The sequence below is a fragment of the Eufriesea mexicana genome, unplaced genomic scaffold (genome assembly GCF_001483705.2).
Source record: "Eufriesea mexicana isolate 0111107269 unplaced genomic scaffold, ASM148370v2 scaffold1623, whole genome shotgun sequence".
Taxonomy (NCBI): Eukaryota; Metazoa; Arthropoda; class Insecta; order Hymenoptera; family Apidae; genus Eufriesea; species Eufriesea mexicana.
In genome coordinates, this window is record NW_016909734.1 from 877,674 (window position 1) to 897,645 (window position 19,972).

A 19,972-nucleotide genomic window follows, 5' to 3' on the forward strand; every position below is an offset into this window, starting at 1 on the left:
CAGGAATGCGTAATGACCGTCTCTTTCGAACCGTTTTCTTCCGCGCGTACGATCGAATACTCGACGACGTCGTCGTAGCATTCCACGCATCCAACTCTCGCGTCGCCTCTTCGAGAAGGCGTACGCGAACGACACCGAAACGCCCGTTTCGAATTTCAACGCTGCGTTCGTTATTTCGATCTATGACGTACCGTGACAACGCCTGACCACGATTCATCGCGAGGGTATTTCTTCCGCTCGTATCGCGTTCCGCGAGAGATCGATCTTACTCTCGCGGCGAATCGCGGAGATTTGGGAAATATTCGTCCGTTGGAATTTAACGGAACCCGTGGCGGCCGAAGGAAACGATATTATCCCGGCTGCCGTGTCGTCCGTTTTACGTCGCACGGTGTGGAAAAAAAGGAAAAACCATCTCGTACCAGAGGGACGGGAAGAGAAGAGAAAGACCGGAGAGGTGTCTCGATGCTTTCATTGCAATTTTCGCACTTGACCGCAGGGGTAAGCGTGCTTTACGATCCGCGGTAAGATTACCATCGATGCCGGAGGTGGAGGGATCGCTACCCCTCGCTCTCCCCACCACTATTCCCGGATGCGGGTCTCTCGGCCGAGTGGGAGAAGCGCGCGCGGTGGGAGAAGGCGCAGCGGTGGGGAGGCTTGCCGCCAACGAGTGGCGAATGGTGGGGGGAAAGCGCGGGTTAGCAGCCGGGACACGCCAGGCGTAGAATTCAGTAAGCGAACGGCTCTCTACGGCCACGAACGTGTTTTTCATTCTTCGGTTCCCGCGCATGCATATATATGTGTATATGTACCCGAGACTGATCCGAAAGAAACATAATCGAGACGCTGTCGGAAATTCGCATCGTAACTGTAACGAACAACCGCGACACATACCCGGTTTCACGAGAGTTCATTAGCTAAAACGGTTCTTTGGTTTCTTCGATTTTTCATTCTTCAATTTTATTTTCGCAACTGTGGCTTTAACAATTCAAACTGGATTCCAACAAGCAGTACGTGTCGCGATTACATCGCGGCTACCGGAGGCTTAAAAAATTATTCAAGGTAAGAGAAGAAAGCATCATCCTACGACGATCCCGCGATTGCGAACCGAGGCGCGCGCGCTATATACGGTGGAAAAATAACGAGAACCAGTCCGTGAAAGGTGTGATCGAGTGTGACGCCGCGCGGCGACTCCCGTCCAAGTGCTTGTTCTTGCGGAAACAGAGGGAAACTTTAGAAACGTTCCTTCGTTCCTGTTTACAACGATCCGACGAAATGCCGCAAAGTGTCGTTTAGGGAATCGATCGCGGTCGTCCCATGGATTACCGTCCTTTGACCAGTCGCCTTCGATGCGTCCCGTCTTCCGTTCGTCATTCATTCGAAAATCCCTCGCAAACGCCCCATTTCCTCGTCAACACCGAAATTCTCGACCAACCATCTCTCGTCTGTTGGACGAAATATCTGAGAATCTCGCGAGGCAACGTTCCCACGGATCGCGATACTGTTCTCCCAGCGACCAGTGTGTGGTAACTTTGTACTGAAAAGGCGCGTCTTCCCAGTGACCGTGTTCCCCGGGATAGGCTATTATTCCGTTGCGGCAATCGGATAATTTTCGTCTTCTCCTCGACCTCGTCGTTCACCAACTTTATCGTACTCACTGATCGTAGTATTCTTCCCTTTGGCGGGAAAATTCGCCGCGCTTATTCTCTCGCGGAAATGTCAAAGTCGAGGCTACGTACGAGGCGACTCGTCTCGACGGCGACGCGCGGGGTCCACGCGTCTCTTCTTCTCCGAGCAGAGGATAAAACGACGGGAAAAATGGAAGACACGGGAATACGGTTAACGGTTAACGGTTACGATTCGTGGAAGCTGCAGATTTCTGGTAAGATTCGAGCTCGGAAGCGGAAAAGAACAGTGTACGGAGATAATACTGGCTTGGAATAAGAGACGAAAGAAGGAAGTTAACACACTGCCTCGGAGCATGAATAATTTACGTTGGCTCGCATTTAAAATAAATTCGCCCGAAGCACACTCGGTTCCAAAACAGGCGACGTAATCACGCCGCGGTCCGAAAGTTGTTTACGTTCACCGTCGAACGCAACTTTGTACGCGAATCTGCCGTGGAAACAGCGTTTCCGGAGCCTTGCAGCAATAACATATCCTGCACCCCCCGAAAATTTTTCTATATTCGATGCATCGAGTGCGACGCAGTGGAAAAATACAGTGACGTTAATTAAAAATTCGCGTCTGTCAAACGCCGATTCCATTTTCACCCGAAAGATTCGTCTCTGGGAACCAAAATCCGTGGTGAAATTTCCCTCGAATAAAATTCGAAATTACGAAATCGTAAATTTCGCGACGTGTAATTCGCGAAATAAAATCGCGATCGTAAATTTCGCTCGTCCCGAGGAAATAATTCTATTCCGCCGTGAATGAACTGCGAATGAAAACAAGGGAAAGAAAACAAATAGGCATCGGGAGTGACATACTCGCGCGCGTGGAAAGGTGACTGTCGACTAAACACGGCGTCGCGGCGTTAATAACGCGTGTGTCGGGATACGAGTCGAGAGCGAATCGACGGAATGCTGGAAAGCAAACGGCGATCTAGAGATCGAGTCGTCGGAGCGCGATACACGTGAACTTGGAGTGATGGCAAAATTCCGCTACACTGGAGAGAGAGAGAGGGAGCATGGTCGTAAGGCTGATCGGGGTCCGCGACCGAAAAAACATGTTTGGATCGACCGCGTGTTTATACGATAGGATGCGAAAGCAAACAGTTTGGCGGCCGCGTTGGTCACGACGTAGTCGGGGGTCTCCGTCGACGCTGCCGCGCTTATCTCTCGATGGTACTCGAAAGGAAAAAATAAAAATCTCCAGCGATCACGACGAGCGCGAGAGTTGGTCAATGACACGATAGTCGGGGGTCTCCGTCGACGCTGCCGCGCTTATCTCTCGATGGTGCTCGAAAGGAAAAAATAAAAATCTCCAGCGATCACGACGAGCGCGAGAGTTGGTCAATGACACGCGCGGGATCGAATGGACGCAACGCGTCGCGAATCCTCTTCGAGCAGCTACGACGCTGTGCGTGGCCAGCCATACGCGTAAATATTCACGCGTGAGATTGATTCCGTCGATAACACCCTTGTAACTTCGATCAACTATACATCAAGAGAGAGAGAGAGGGGAATCGATGAACGGTGTTTACAAATTCGTTGTACCCTTTCGCAAGTTTGTGCAACACGTAGTAACACCTTCGACGCTAGTAAACAACCCGAAACGCAATAACAGTCTGGTATATAGTCTCCATCTTGATCGATTGAAACTTTTCTGCTCTTCGCTTTACACACGCTGTTTTCTCCCCTGCACGTAAACTACTCGCTGCTTTTGGTGAATGTGCTTTCCGCTGTTGGACGAGAGAGACAATAACGGTAATACGAAGATTAGAAACGTTATTGTCGCGTGTATAGGGCAACAAAGTCGGAATACAATATTCGAGAACGACTGTTGTTGCCATTGCAGGAAGCAAGCGTGCGCGCGCGCGTCGAGAGAGCTTGCGGGGCCCAGTGCGCTTTGGCTATCTATCGGCTATGCGGAGCGGAGCGCGCGACGCTTTGAAAACGTGGCGCGCGAGTGGAAACGAAGATGAGCGAGCGGGGTGCACGCGTAGACCAGCGACAAAGGGAGCGTCGGTTACGGGGAAAGAAACGGGTGGAGGTTTAACGGAATATCGACGCCCGGTTGCACGCGGCGGGACCCTTTTATTAGTAGAGCAAGACACGGGAATACGGTTAACGGTTAACGGTTACGATTCGTGGAAGCTGCAGATTTCTGGTAAGATTCGAGCTCGGAAGCGGAAAAGAACAGTGTACGGAGATAATACTGGCTTGGAATAAGAGACGAAAGAAGGAAGTTAACACACTGCCTCGGAGCATGAATAATTTACGTTGGCTCGCATTTAAAATAAATTCGCCCGAAGCACACTCGGTTCCAAAACAGGCGACGTAATCACGCCGCGGTCCGAAAGTTGTTTACGTTCACCGTCGAACGCAACTTTGTACGCGAATCTGCCGTGGAAACAGCGTTTCCGGAGCCTTGCAGCAATAACATATCCTGCACCCCCCGAAAATTTTTCTATATTCGATGCATCGAGTGCGACGCAGTGGAAAAATACAGTGACGTTAATTAAAAATTCGCGTCTGTCAAACGCCGATTCCATTTTCACCCGAAAGATTCGTCTCTGGGAACCAAAATCCGTGGTGAAATTTCCCTCGAATAAAATTCGAAATTACGAAATCGTAAATTTCGCGACGTGTAATTCGCGAAATAAAATCGCGATCGTAAATTTCGCTCGTCCCGAGGAAATAATTCTATTCCGCCGTGAATGAACTGCGAATGAAAACAAGGGAAAGAAAACAAATAGGCATCGGGAGTGACATACTCGCGCGCGTGGAAAGGTGACTGTCGACTAAACACGGCGTCGCGGCGTTAATAACGCGTGTGTCGGGATACGAGTCGAGAGCGAATCGACGGAATGCTGGAAAGCAAACGGCGATCTAGAGATCGAGTCGTCGGAGCGCGATACACGTGAACTTGGAGTGATGGCAAAATTCCGCTACACTGGAGAGAGAGAGAGGGAGCATGGTCGTAAGGCTGATCGGGGTCCGCGACCGAAAAAACATGTTTGGATCGACCGCGTGTTTATACGATAGGATGCGAAAGCAAACAGTTTGGCGGCCGCGTTGGTCACGACGTAGTCGGGGGTCTCCGTCGACGCTGCCGCGCTTATCTCTCGATGGTACTCGAAAGGAAAAAATAAAAATCTCCAGCGATCACGACGAGCGCGAGAGTTGGTCAATGACACGCGCGGGATCGAATGGACGCAACGCGTCGCGAATCCTCTTCGAGCAGCTACGACGCTGTGCGTGGCCAGCCATACGCGTAAATATTCACGCGTGAGATTGATTCCGTCGATAACACCCTTGTAACTTCGATCAACTATACATCAAGAGAGAGAGAGAGGGGAATCGATGAACGGTGTTTACAAATTCGTTGTACCCTTTCGCAAGTTTGTGCAACACGTAGTAACACCTTCGACGCTAGTAAACAACCCGAAACGCAATAACAGTCTGGTATATAGTCTCCATCTTGATCGATTGAAACTTTTCTGCTCTTCGCTTTACACACGCTGTTTTCTCCCCTGCACGTAAACTACTCGCTGCTTTTGGTGAATGTGCTTTCCGCTGTTGGACGAGAGAGACAATAACGGTAATACGAAGATTAGAAACGTTATTGTCGCGTGTATAGGGCAACAAAGTCGGAATACAATATTCGAGAACGACTGTTGTTGCCATTGCAGGAAGCAAGCGTGCGCGCGCGCGTCGAGAGAGCTTGCGGGGCCCAGTGCGCTTTGGCTATCTATCGGCTATGCGGAGCGGAGCGCGCGACGCTTTGAAAACGTGGCGCGCGAGTGGAAACGAAGATGAGCGAGCGGGGTGCACGCGTAGACCAGCGACAAAGGGAGCGTCGGTTACGGGGAAAGAAACGGGTGGAGGTTTAACGGAATATCGACGCCCGGTTGCACGCGGCGGGACCCTTTTATTAGTAGAGCATGTCTGGAACGGGCGCGCGGAGCTCTGCCCGATGCTCTCTGGCGTGTTCCAATTTAGTCGCGAAGCCCGCGCGCGACACGTTTCTCAGCGTCTGCGAATGCAAAACATCTCATTCACGGGCAAAAGTGCTGGCCGCCTGCGCCAATAGGCGTAGTCCCTTCTGGTAGCCGGCAAAAAGCCCGATGCGCCGCGGGGTGGGGGGCGGAGCGCGATCATTGCTCTGCGCGTCTCTCTCTGCCGCGCGTCGCGTGCGGCTCGTCTTCCCGGCCTCTCGTCTGGCCCGTGTGTGTGCGCGCCGAAGGGAAAGGAGAAAAGAGAGGAAAGTGTCGCGTACCATCGGCAGAGGGCAGCACTCGGCAGGCTGGATGAAAAACATAACCTCGCGGCGAGCCTAGAGAGCGCGAGAGAGGCGGAGAACGTTACGAGGCGCGCGCGGACAGAGAATGCGCTTGTCCCGCGAGAGAAGGAGACGAGACGAGCAAGGCTAAAATTAGAATGTCCGTTGGAATGCTGCTGGGTTGTGTGTACAGGGTGATTCAGCAATCGCGGGAGGATAGAGAGAAGCACGCGCGCGAGGAGCAGAGGGAGGGAGAGTTTAACGGACGCGCGCGCCAAGTTATTCGTTTTTAGAAGATCGATCGACCGTTGTGCGCGCGTTTCGGGTTTCGTCTTCCGGCAAATTTCCTCGCGGTCTATCGTGTCAACGGTTCTTCTCTCTGCGGTGCGCGCGTTCTTTCGCGCGCGAGAGGACAACACGACGATGTTTCTCGCGTTCTCTTTTCGTTGGAAACGGACCGCGTCCTCGAAGCGTCGTCGCCGCAGCGCGTGCCAGTGTAGTAAGTACACTGGGCGGGACGTGCGCGCGAAAGTGTCGCAGGGTCATCGACGAATCGAAATGCCCCGTGTCTCGAAAAAGGTCGACGTTTACGATTCGTCTAGGTCGGCGAGGTCGAGAGCGCGCGCATACTCTACACGGCTACCTACGCGAGAGCGGTTTATTTTAAACGGGTGACGCTCTCTCTCTCTCTCTCTCTCTCTCTCTCTGCCTGATACTCTCGAACCGGGCATATATCTACGATCTAAGCAAATTGCGAGGTCGTCTAGTGGAACGTTAGTCGGTATATCGATTATCCGAGTCCCCTCTGCTCTCGAGACTTCTCTCCTTGATATCTAGCGATCGACGCTGCTCTCTATCCTGCGGTATCCGTCGGTGGTTATCCCCCTTGCTCGCCGTGCGGAGAGAGTAGGAGAGAGAGGACGAGAGAAGTAGACGAGAGTCAGGGGACCAAGGAATAGATAAGCAAATAAATAAACTAGCGGGGCAAAGCGAAAGCCAGCCAAGCAGAGGGAGTAGTTGTAGTAGTAATAGTGGTAGTAGTAGTACTACTAGTAGTAGTAATAGTAGTAGTAGTAATAGTAGTAGTAGTAGGGCCGTTGGGTGGCTCTCGGGCAAATGCTCGACGAGGTCGACGTCCTGACACGGATGGTTGACGCCGTGGGGCCCGCGCCTTGTAACCGGCCTGGAAAGAAGAACGAGGAAAGGTTAGATAAAGAGGATGCGAAAGAAAGGGCCTTGCCGACTTGCGTTTTCATCGTCTAAATATAAATCCTTCTCTGTCTCTCTCGCTGCCTCTTCCACTGTAATTGCACCCTCTCTCCGTCGACGTCGCAAAATCTTGGATTAATTCGTCGAAACCTTTCGTCGATCGGTGTGGATCGGTCAGTGGTGGACGAGAGTTCGTTATCGACACGACGTAATCGGAGAATCGCGACTGGAATATCGTTTACCTTCCCTGACATAACTTACGGGGAATTCGATAATCGATCGATTCCACGATTTTATAATCCCGAACGTATCGCGTATACATCGCCCGCTCTTTCGTCCCATTCCCGAGAGAAGGAGCCAGAGAGACAGAGAGAAGAGAGAATGTTCTCGAAGAAGGAAAATGGGTCGTTTCGTTGTTTCGCGTTATTTATCGCAACGTTATTTACCGCAACCTGCGACTCTTTGTCGCGATCTCGCTTTGTGCCCGCCATCTTCGTTCCCCTCCGGATCTCTTTTGACGCTCATTTTCGGCGATGACGGCGTCTCGTTAAGATGTCGTCGATATTTACCCGCGCTGTTAGCAAAAGGCTGCTCGCAACGCGCATTTCCTGTGTCTTCTGCACGGCGAAAAGAGCTTGTTTGGGGAGTCAACGGGCGTGTGCAGGTTTGGGAAACGGTCAAAGACCGTTCTGCCGGAGGGAGAAGAGGGAGCGCGAGAGAGGAGGGAAGGTCAGAGAAGAAAGGAGAGCATTTCGACGGAGGATCATCCGGATTCTCTTGTTCGAGGATGAGAACTTGTTCCTTTCTTTTGTCACGGCCACGGTATAACGCGGGATCCGTCTTTGGACGGAAGTACACAATGGTGATGGGAGGAAGGAAGCGGCAAGCGAAAGGGGCGCGATCGTCTTTCGGACCGGAAATGAAGCGATCACCGCTTAAAAATCGTACCCGTGTGCGTGCATGCACGACCAAACCCTTCTCTTTCTTCCTCTCATCCTTCGCCTCTCCTTCTCCTCTCGATGTCCTCCAATTTCCTCGCCGAATTCGCTGTAAACAGAAAAATAAAAATAAAATTCTGTTACGACATATTCCCGAGACGATTACGCGGAATGCGCGTTGGAAAGTCGCCTTGGATTACGCGGCATTCGAAAAGTGTACGCGTACGTATCGAATCGTGCGCGCACCCTTGATCTTCCAACGTGCTTTGGATGCGAAACGGAGCGCGCGCGCGACATTTTGGTTGCTTTCGTTTGGCACGAAGTCGCCAGATGGTTAGGATGACTGACGACTAAAGAGTCTCCGTCTTCCTGACCTGCGCGACGTGGCCACGTGTTGGTTCCGGTGACTCTACTTCCGGCGCCTGATTTCCTGATACCGGACGATCGTTGGCGGATGAGCGGAGCGTCGAGTATGCCCGGACACGAGTTCGTCCCACTTGGTTTCGTTCGTTTTCGTAGCTCTCCATCGTCGCTAACGAGTCGTCGTTAGTTCTGGTTTCCTAAAAATGGGGACACGTAATGGCGAGTAATGGCGAGTAATGGCGACGAATAAACCGCGGCGGTTTTTAAGATGGACGTTGCGCCGGTGTCCGTTTAGAAGGCCGTTTAGGATGCCGTTTAGGAGGCCATCGAGCTCGATGGATCGTTGCACGCGAGAAAATTAATAGTTGGACGAACGCTAAGTAATTAAGTCGTCGGCGTTTGTGTTGCAGCGTGTGGCGAACCAGGCGCTTACCGTTTCGCCACAGCCGGCAGTAACGGTGGAGGGGCCGGTGTCCAAAATGTCTCCACCAACGAACGACGTGACCAATGGTGTGGTAGCGCCACCCAACACCCTGGCGCCCCGGGTTTCGCCGACCACGAACCCGGCTCTCACCACCATCAACCCGCCAACGCACAAGCGTACTCCCAAGGACTTCATCTTTGGCAAGGCGATCGGCGAGGGAAGCTTCTCCACCGTAAGTGTATTATCTCGTTAACTCGATTAAATCGTTAAGGAGGTCCGAATTATACCGGGTTGGAGAGAAGAAAGGGGGCGAGGAAAAAGTGTCGCCCTCCTCGGATTCTCTCGGTGCGATTCCTCTCAAACTTTCCCCTTGTTACGAAGAAAGTTTCTCTCGCACGCGGTAGTAGTAGCAGTCGTCCCTGAAACTTTTTCCGTTCCGCGACCCACCACCACCACCACCACTACCGCAACCACGCTACCACCAGCTTCTTCTCTACCTCGTCCTTCTCCTTCTATCGCGTTTGCTATACCGCACGCCGGCAATATCGATCTAATCGACGCGTTATTTTGATCGACACGCAGGTTTACCTCGCCAAAGATATCCATACCTCGAAGGAGTACGCGATCAAAGTGTGCGACAAGCGTCACATCATCAAGGAGAAGAAGACCGAGTACGTGAAGCGAGAGAAGGAGGTGTTGAACATGCTCGCGGGCGCGAAACACTCGTTCGTGCGCCTGTTCTGCACCTTCCAAGACGTGGAAAGACTCTACTTCGTCCTATCGTACGCGAAGAACGGTGAGCTCCTGCCGTACATCAACAAGGTTGGCTCATTCGACATCGAGTGTACCAAGTTCTACTCGGCGGAGGTCCTTCGTGCCCTCGAGTACCTTCACGGTCTCGGCATCATCCATCGGGATCTCAAGCCGGAGAACATCTTGCTGGACGAAAAGATGCACGTGCTCATCACCGACTTCGGTAGCGCGAAGATACTGAAGGACCCGGAGACAGTGATGACGCACACAGGGACCGACGACTCGCAGCAGCAGCAGCAGCAACAACAACAACAGCAGCAGCAGCAGCAGCAGCAGCAACCGTACCGAAGAGAACGCAGGGGCTCGTTTGTTGGCACCGCCCAATACGTGTCGCCGGAGCTCCTGACCGACAAGACGAGCAGAGCCTCCGATCTCTGGGCCCTCGGCTGTATAATCTACCAGATGGTCGCTGGCCTGCCCCCGTTCCGCTCTAGGAGCGAGTACATGATATTCCAAAAGATCCTGAAGCTCGAGTACGAGATCCCTGACGGATTCTGTGACCTGGCCAGGTCCCTCGTCAGTCAGCTGTTGGTGCTCGAGCCATGCAAGAGATTGGGCGCCCAAGACGAACACGGTGCCGGCTATCCCAGCATCAGGGCGCACCCGTTCTTCGAGGCTGTCGATTTCGAGACCCTCCACGAGCAGACACCACCTCCGATCTATCCCTATCTACCCGGCACGTCGGAGAACGAGGAGCTGAGGTCGCAGTACAGGGTTCCCGACCATCTGGAGCCCGGTCTCGACGACAAACAGCTCACGAGGCTTCTCGGCCTGGGTATCGGCGAGGACGACGATGACGACGACGACGACGACGAGGATACCACCATCGAGCGCGAGAAACCCGTGCTACAAACCGTCGTCGAGAAGCCGAGGAGAACGAGGATCACCAACGACGGTAACATCGCCGATCTGACGCCAGAGGACGTCAGAAACCGGCTGGAGAAGCAACGTGCCACGAGCCAGTGGAACACCTTCGTCGAGGGTAACCTGATACTGAAGCAGGGCTTCGTCAACAAGAGGAAAGGCCTCTTTGCCAGGCGAAGAATGCTCCTGCTCACCACCGGACCACACCTGTACTACGTCGACCCTGTGAACATGGTGCTCAAGGGTGAGATACCCTGGAGCCCGGAGCTCAGGGTCGAGCCGAAGAGCTTCAAGATCTTCTTCGTCCACACGGTAAGTTTCTTTTTCCTGCTTTTCCTGATTCCTGCGTAAAGGAATTGATGAATTGATGAATTGAACCTCTTCTACCTTGCGACGCGTGTACTTATCGTTCGACTTTGTTCGTCTCGTTACAGCCAAACAGAACGTATTATCTCGAAGATCCCGAAGGATTCGCATTGGAGTGGTGTAGAGCGATCGAGAACATGCGAGTCCATTACGACGGCCTGCAGGAGTCCACCGCTTAAATAGAAGACTGATATGAACGTTTCGGATGGAACTGGACGAACAGAGGTTTCACCGATGACGACGGTAATCACGATGTCCGCGAGGTGCGATCACCGACGTATCTCGTTATCCGTCAGTGGCCAGAGGAGGCGATTATGCGATAGATCGTTTGTTAAGCGTGTAACTCGTCGTTAGGAGAGATACATACTAGGATAAGTTAGCGTTCTTCTAGCGCGTTCCGAGCGTTATGTACAGCATAGGACAAATTTTTTAGGTAAAAATTCAAAGCGTTTATACGATAACGGACCTCTGACAAGGCACACAGGGGAATAGGTGGACAAATAAGAAACGGTGAAAAAAAAAAAAATTGCAAAAATAGAGGAAACAAGCGTGTATCGGAAATCCGTGCAGCTGCTGCGGACGGTTCTTTTTTCCACCAGTTGCGTTTTGCTATTTATTATCGAACTCGGGGAACCTTGAAATGGCTGCTGCACGTCGTTTCTAGCACGCGAACACACACACACACACACATACACGAGGAATAGCGAAATTTTTAGCCAAGGTTTTAGCTGTGTATTCGCAGCATCGAGCGCGCTGCCCGTGACGTAACGTTCGTGATCGAGGTCGCCTGGCTGAATCCACCACTTTCGTCACGGAGAAAGGGAAATAAAAGCTGTTCATCCGCGCGAATTTCGTTATTCGCAATTCGCCACACGTAATCGGGACATCGCGATCAAAATTTCAACCGGTCAAATCGACGCTTCGCCGACTCTTTTCGAGAGCGGAGGCGAAAAAATATGTAACACGGGGTACCTGGGTCGACGACGATGGAAGGAGAAGGTGGAGGGGCGAGGTGGCTTCAGGGTGCAGAACTATGGGGCGATCGGGGCGCGAACCGGGCCGCACTTCGATCATTCGCGTTCAAAGCGGGTAGCAGCGTATATAGCGAGATTCTGTTCCAAATATAGCCAAAATTACATAGAAAATTGCAGACGAGTTTTATAGAAGCGAAAATCGACGGCGGCGTGTTTTTCGTACGAATTGTTTCCCGCTCGCTGTCGGTCTAGCGAATTTAGGACGTCAATTTATATAGTCGAAGTTAACCAAAAAAGAAAAAAAAAAGAAAAAGATAGAAAAAAAATGCAGTGGGGGACAACATTGCCGCTTTGCAGCTTTAACGAAACACGTTTACGTTGCCTGAAAGGGATTCGCGGAATTTTGCGCGTTATTCCGCGGGGCCCCTTGCTCTCTTCATATTACAGTATTCTTCTCGTTGTTCGTTACCCCCCTATCTCCCCGGTACGTTGTAAATATTAGCGCGATTTCACGAAGAGCAGGCTCCGTAAAGCATATATACTGATTGTATACATAGTTCTATATATTTGTAAGTACAAAAATCGTTGTCCGACCACGGCGTTTTTTTCCCCGCTCGTTTCTTAGTCCGATTTTCTTTGTCACCGATCTCTCTGGCCCTCGCGGACGCGATCGAACAATTTGTGTATAGCCGGGAACTATAGGAGGACAGTGTTTATAGATCTTAATTGGAGATGAAGTTTAGTAGTCGTTTAGAGAAATGCGAAAAGAAAAAAGCGAAGAGGAGAAGAAGATTAGCAATCGTTGTACAAAATGGGGAAGCGGTAAAAACGGGGGGAAGCAGAGATGTGCCCCCCTCTTCCCGCGAAAGACTTGACACACACGAACGTGACTCTATAAATTAAGTAGATAGGTGATAGAATCGTCTAAATGAAGGATAGCTTTAAGAGAAGTAGTAACCCGTTTAGATATGCGAGATCACATACATACACACACACAACACACATACACACACACAACACACATACACACACTACTGTCACACTCATTGCGTTCGAACTATTGTCGTTGTCGTTCTTACTATTACTCTAATTTTCACTAGTATTTAGTAACGCTACTACGATTATCGTTAACGATATTAATTAACCGTTTCGTCGTATTACCAACCTATAAGTATTTTTCTCCCCTCGTAACTGTGTCGACGTATTTAAGCAACGATTTTGTTTTTCCGTTTTTTTTTTTTTTTCTTATTTCTATCGTATTTTCATTTTTCTTTTTTTTTTCCTTTCGTTTTTTTTCTTCCTTGATTTTTTGCCCCCCATTTTTTTTTTCTTCACGCGCGACCTTTTCCTAATTTATTATTCGCCGAACTCGTCTTGCGTTTATTTATTTTTTATCGTTTACGTTCCCGCGTTTAGTAAGGATCACACACACACGCCTCGTTTACGTGTAGAAATTCACATACAGACTTACTAGTACTACCGCTACTACCACTGCGACTATTATTATTAGTGCTATTACTATTACTATTACTATACCTATTACTATTGCTACTATAGCGTCGTTGTTGCATACGTAGATATACGCATACGTATTGCGTGCACGGTCGCGTGTATATGCGTATGCACCCGTTTATAATGCGTTCTCTATAACTTATATTATTACTATTCTCTTTAGAGTAATTTTAGGTACTTTGTAAATATTACTGCCGCGCGTTTATCGTCGACTTGCCGGTACGCTATTGGTCCGCGTGGCGCGCGACCGAATCGTGGCCCCGAACTGTACGATACAGCTGTATATTATCTATACATAAATATTCTATATATACATATATATTATATATATAAAAAGGTATATATATATATATACACACATAGATGCATACGGTTATATAAAATATTTATGAATTGTGAATAGTAGTTAGGGAAATCGTGTATAAACGTTCGTTCGTAGGTTTTAGGCCGAATACGCGCTTAGATTTAATACTTTGTTGACGTTACCTTCGCCACGACTGGGTCGCGCCGTTTCGCCACACGTTGTACTATAAACACACGCCACGGTTTCCCATATTCTTCTCGCGATATTTAGGAGACTTAAACAGGGTATTCGGAGAAGGATCCGATGGAGGACGGTTGCCCCGGTCGTCGTGCCAGTGACCGGCTGCGCGAGTATGCTCGAAATAATGGTGATTCGTTTACGGATCGGCATTGTCCTTGTGCCCAGTGGCTTTCCAAAATGACCGCTTTTGGCGTGCCACGTACGGTGCTTGCGGGTGAAAACGGGGCGCACCGGCTCGCCGACCATCCGTCCTCTCGTCGTTTCTTTCTCTTTCAACTAGTGAGAATCGATCGCGAGAAGGCATATCCGATAGTTGTTGCCGCTGCCTCCCTATACCCCCCCCCCCCCAAATGAAGCACCGACGCAGTCTTTCTGTCAAAAGGAAGCAAGTGTCGAGGACGTTCTCAAAATTTTACAGGCGTGCAAAACGTGTTTGTTGCGCTTGAACGGAGTCGCGTCGATGTCTCGATCGTTCACGGCCAAGTCCGATATCACAGTTCCTTGTTGCTTCGACAGAACTGCTTCCTTCCCGAAGAAAGAATGCGTCCGCAGTGCGCCCTATTGTCGACTCTGGCAAGCGTTTTAATCACGGGTCGGTGATACGGTGTGTGCGACAATGGCCGTTTCCACTTTCGCAAACTTTGCAGGCTCTACGTTTTATGCAGACGTTGCAAACTTTCAGGTGGAAAGGCCGATCTTTTTCCTGAGCGCCGGCTCCTGTCGAGGGGAAAGGTGGTCGCTTTTATTAAATAGTTTTCCGTCGGTTTTGGAGACTGGTCATGAGATTCCTAACCCCAAAGGGCGACGCTTACCTCCTTTTTTTATTATAGTTCACTTACTCTAACTGAACTTAAAGAAAATCTCTAGTGTATTTGTTGTGAGGCGTTCGACGCGAAAGATATAGCTAATTTAATTTATACGCTCGCGAGAGGGAAGAACGAATACTTAACGAAAGGAAAATCGAGCGAGAACACGTGTATGTAAAAAGAGAAGAGTAAACATTCGAATACACTAACGTAAACTACGCAAGCAATAACAACAAGGCCTTGCGATTATTTAAATGCCTACCGTTTCGGCGTAACAAGGACGGTTCAACTATTAATTGCAGTATTACTAAATGTATACAGACTAAAAGTACACTTACACGCCAACACCTACACAACGGTTTACTTATACACACTAAATACTTCACATTGGATAAGAAGACTCTGTAAATAGTTAGCACGTAATTGATATTATAGGCGACAAGACCTATTAATATTAACATCAAATTTATTTATAGTAAATTTTCCGAAATATCGTATGTTTTTGTGTTATCGATCAACAACACCCCACCTTTCCTTATATCCCCACTTATTATCGCTAGAATCGTGAAAAGTAATTTTTCTTTCTACGTTTAAGTTACGTGAGAGGATCGTAATAAATTTTTGGTAAGTATATACAGAATGGTGTATTCGTTTATTACATTACAATTATTGTACACCGCACACTAATTACGATACTTAAAATTATTCAATCTTTTAAAATAATGATTCGATCGATAACATCGATGTTTTAAATATCTAGTTACGTTAACGTTGATGAATATTGCAAGAATACTTTATTATAGAATTTATCTATAGCGTAAGGAAATACAGAATAGGAAACACATCTATGCAATTTAGTGATTATTCCATCGAAATTATTTTGCGTGCTACATCGACGCTAGTGGTCATTCGTGTATCGATGAGAAATCGAAGAGGCTTTCCTGCCTAGACAAATGATTCAATAAATGCTTTTTTAATTCTGGCATATTTTTTATACAGGTCAGACATTTGTGACATCTTAGCGGGGTATTCAAATGTTTTGCACTATCTTCTGACTTTAACCTTTTCAATTCACCTTTGTCGCGTAACTGGTAGCAAATATCTGCAATTTAAAAGAGATAAGATCTGTGTCCTTTTTGTTTCTTGTTTCAATCGAGTGTTTCTCGTTCTCAATGCATTCATATTTACCTGCTGAGGGTAGGAAGAAGGGAGTTGTAAATGAATTCCAATGATACTTGGTCTTTAAACTTGGACTGTTAAAATCTGTACTTATAACGTGCAAATGTAATCTGTACATGCTTGGGACAGCGTGATATCCGATGCTAAATAAAAGCAGATATCATTTATTATACATATACGTGTGTTAAATTCGTAATTTAATCTTAATACTAAAATGCAAAGAATAAAAATGGATGTACATACAGGAACTCGGAATCCTTATGCTCCTTGGTCAAATCTTCACCGACACTGTGCATGTGAAACACTATATCTTCAGTTTCTTTTGTTATATGCCACAACGACGGAATGTCTGCTTTTGGTATAACTAAATAGTGATATTGAGCCTTTGGGTATTTATCTTTGATGACGACTACCTTGTCATCCTCTTTTACCCTATATTCAGGATCTTCCATAGAAACAAGCAAACCTGTTGCCCAGTGTGTTTTCTTTGGAGCTATTGTATCGTTTGATGTTAATTTTTGTTTGCGTATCATTGTTATTTTTGGATTTTCGCCTTCTGCAGATTGTAATATTTACTACAATATATAGTCATACAAAGAAACTAGTTTTCAGCAATTTGTTCATGTTATAAGTAGCATAATGCAATACTATAAGCAACAAAATATGAAAAATATCAAAGAATCCCAAATTAATTTAACGTTATTTCAATTGTACTGTAACTTTTCACTTGGCAGAAGAAACTGAAACGTACATTCAATTACTAATCAGAAATATTTCGATTTTTAGAAAATTTTATATTAAAACATACTATTGCGGATAAACATTTCAGAGGTTATGTTTCTAATATGATTATGTTTTGAGTACGAAACGTGGATAATTGCAGGAATCTTGTCCGCATTTGACTCGAAGAGATAGCGTGTAGGTAATTAGTGATGTATATGTTTGTTGATTCTCATTTTTTCGCACTTACTCAATTTTGTTCACTACCGATCTTTCAAAGTATGAAACAACGTTAACTCGGTTTGACGTTTACGTATAGATTAACCCTGATCGAAGTTATTCAACACGCATGCGTGTTCGCATTGTGCTTGATGTCTTTCCGAATTTGTAAAAGAATTTTGAATATATGCTTTTCCAAGATGGAAGAAAATATAAAGAATTGTAAAAAATTGACAAAATAAACATTGATTCGATAACGTTTGAAAGCGTAGTTCGATGAATTGGCGGGAAAAGAAATAAACAGCTTAGCGAATAACTTTAGATTTATTTATTTACTCAAATGGAAGGCAATCGATAAATTTGCAACAAATAAAAATAAATAACACTCTCTCTAGCAATAATTACGTGATCGTTACTTAAACGTACATCATTACAATAAATTCATAGATACTTAACAAAACTTATACCTTTTTCTTTTTCGCATGCTCATACAAAATATGTTCGTGTGATTGTATGTATGTGTGTGTGCACGCGTGCGCGTGTTCATATTACATTATTTTTTTTTGTCACTTTCAGTACAACCGCACGTAGCATGTTATTACAAGTATATTTCACAAAAACTCTATATACAGACGAGTCTCGTCCCGTAGAATTTCATCTAATCGCTTATTTGTTTTTATTGTTGTTTATATATTCATCCGACACACTTTCATACGCTCGATTATACAAACAAAGACACTTTCATACGTCTCACGACAGACTATCAGATTCGCACAGCCTGACAAATCAATCAATCATCGATAGATTTCATGATTCATGATTCGAAAAAATGAAATAATTACAGGATTGCAATGCTAAGCAATGATACTTGCTGCGATACGATAAAAAAAAAGAAAAAAAAATAATAAAAAAAAAAAAAAGAAAAATAAAAGAAACAAAAAAGATGTGGGATCGTACGCTGTATGCTGGTCGATGGCGGATTTGATCTCGTCGTCGGCTTGCTTGCGATCACTAAACATGCGACTAAGTCTCGCATTCGTTTTATCCTAAATAAATTCGTACAAACAAGCCCGTTTCATCGACGACGTATCGACAGCATTCACGACTCTAATTTTACGTATGATATATTTTACAACACGATACAAACTTTTATTGTCATGGCAACGGGTGGTACAATTGTAATGACGAAGCGATACGCGGTGGCAAGGGGATTTTTGGCACGACTTCTACCCCGATCACGCACCATGTTTTCTCCTTAACTTTGCCGGAAACATTCTGCTCTTTTCACGTTTCCTGTTCGCGCGATTGAAAGTTAAATGCAAATTAGTAGCATAGTTACGAAGCGATTTCTAAATATTCGATCAAACAAATAACGTAAATGGAACCAGTTTCGATTTAAATGCACGGATCGTTCGAATTGACCGCGTCGGAAATTCTGTGAGGGCGCTGTAGGTTCAGTAGCAGCTATGGCGGTAAGTGCTGCGCGTCAGTTTCGTTTCGAATACACACGTTTTATTCACTCACTTTTATTCGTGACTACATTCAATCGGAAATTTCGTAAAGTATATCGATTAGAAAGATTTACCGCCCGGGATCGTTTACGCCGACTAATAAACGCATTAAGTGAGAGTTAGTGCTTTGCAAAGGAATTACCGCAAAAAGTGGGTGCGTCGCGACTGATTCCCTCGCTGTTTCTACGAGGAGCATGGTGTCTCGGGGCTCATGTGATGTTTCTCTATTGCATGTGAACGTTTGGAATGTTGCATACTTTTGCTGCTTCTTTGTGCGATATGGGGTGAACGATGATGGTATGTATTTGCTTGCCAATTTGCCACTTTCTATCGTGAAAATAAGGGTCGCGCCAAATTTGAATCAACAAAGCACTCTTTCGTAACGCGTCGCCTATCATTACGATTCATTTCGATCCATCCGTTGCAAAAATTCAATCTCCTCCTCATTTTCTTTTCCTCGTTCAATGGAAACCGTACGAATCAAAATAATCCCTATGCATCGTACTATGACAGATTGCTTTGTGATTCAATGGCGGCGTCTCGAGGACAACTGATAGTTCTAAGTGGGGTTTCAATTAGCACCATCGCTGATCACATACGTTGATATCGTTTCGACTCACTCACATACACTTTTTCACGTATTAATCACGCTAGGTAACACTGTACGCATTCACCACTTTCGCTCTTTATTACCGATTTAGGCAGTGCGATCCTTTGTCGTTACGTTGGCGTACGAAGCCACTTGGTTCTGCAAAGAACGTCTCAGAAAAATGTAAGGCGTTGTCCCTTCCCCTGCGTTTTCCATTGCACGTACGCATGTTCGATACGACGCAACGCAAAACGCGAACAGAAAGTTCGTTTAAACTATACACGAATGTCTTGGTACGATACAATTCGAACACGACTATACGCTTGTCGTTCAGAATTCGGCGTAAAGCGAAATAGAAAATTAGGTTAAGTGGTTCGGTGAGCCAATCAAAATTCTGAGACGAGTCCTTCTTAACTTTTGCCCAAATACATGCACAAAAGCGCGGCTCGTGGTACGCGTAGCTTCGATCTCTTGCTCGTTTGCGAGTTTGGAAACATGGAATGTCACAAAAACAACAAAAAAGATTCGTAAAGGGAAACGAATAAACAGGAGAACCGCACGATACCCAGACATCGGTACACCTTTGTCCGCACACCCATTCCGAAAATTTATATGCGATTATTGATTAAAATATGTATGTGTAACCTCTAACATCACATGCTCTGCCTTAGAAAAATTATATATAGCTGTGCGGGAAAGCCGTCGAACTTGCTTCTGGTTTTCCTTTTCTTGACTTTCTTTTTCTCTCTTCTTTTTTTTCTTTTCATCATTTTTCTTCCTCCATATTGCGTTCTCCAACGCACTTCCGCTTTCGAACTCGGCGTACGCTGTATTTTACATACATATGTATATGTATATATACATACATACAGTCGCTTTACAACCGTTACAGTATATTTATTGTATTCTCTCGTAAATAAGTATCCCGATTATACCATTAACGATTGATTATGGTTCCGTTTTGGGGGGGGGGTTGGGAGGGGGGGGGGGGGGCGGGG

The 19,972-nt window shown here is 47.0% G+C and overlaps 2 protein-coding genes across 8 annotated transcripts in view; one reads left to right on the forward strand and one right to left on the reverse strand.

Annotated features, from left to right (window-relative positions):
- The window catches only part of Pdk1 (Phosphoinositide-dependent kinase 1), a 423,846-nt gene extending 412,400 nt beyond the window's left edge, over positions 1-11,446 (forward strand). For 3 of the 4 annotated variants that reach the window (XM_017901522.1, XM_017901521.1, XM_017901524.1), the window contains 3 exons: positions 8,864-9,109; positions 9,460-10,866; positions 10,989-11,446. In XM_017901522.1, the coding sequence (XP_017757011.1) occupies positions 8,933-9,109; positions 9,460-10,866; positions 10,989-11,099 (1,695 nt within the window). In that variant the 5' untranslated portion in view covers positions 8,864-8,932 and the 3' untranslated portion in view covers positions 11,100-11,446. Of the gene's footprint in view, positions 1-981; positions 1,060-8,863; positions 9,110-9,459; positions 10,867-10,988 lie in introns of those variants that run through there. The other variant, XM_017901523.1, reaches the window with a different exon arrangement.
- Positions 11,447-15,469: 4,023 nt separating this feature from the next.
- Aptx (aprataxin) lies at positions 15,470-16,963 on the reverse strand. Of its 4 annotated transcripts, none has more exons than XM_017901500.1 (4): positions 16,744-16,963; positions 16,179-16,491; positions 15,945-16,078; positions 15,470-15,858 (listed from the first exon to the last, which is right to left on the reverse strand). In XM_017901500.1, exons 1-4 carry the CDS (start codon positions 16,757-16,759, stop codon positions 15,662-15,664), a joined length of 660 nt encoding a protein of 219 aa, XP_017756989.1. In that variant the 5' UTR covers positions 16,760-16,963; the 3' UTR covers positions 15,470-15,661. The 4 variants fall into 4 exon arrangements, with proteins under 4 accessions (XP_017756989.1, XP_017756991.1, XP_017756992.1 ...); XM_017901502.1 differs by having other exon boundaries at positions 16,906-16,962; XM_017901503.1 differs by lacking the exon at positions 16,744-16,963 and adding an exon at positions 16,687-16,733.
- Between the last annotated feature and the right edge of the window lie 3,009 nt (positions 16,964-19,972).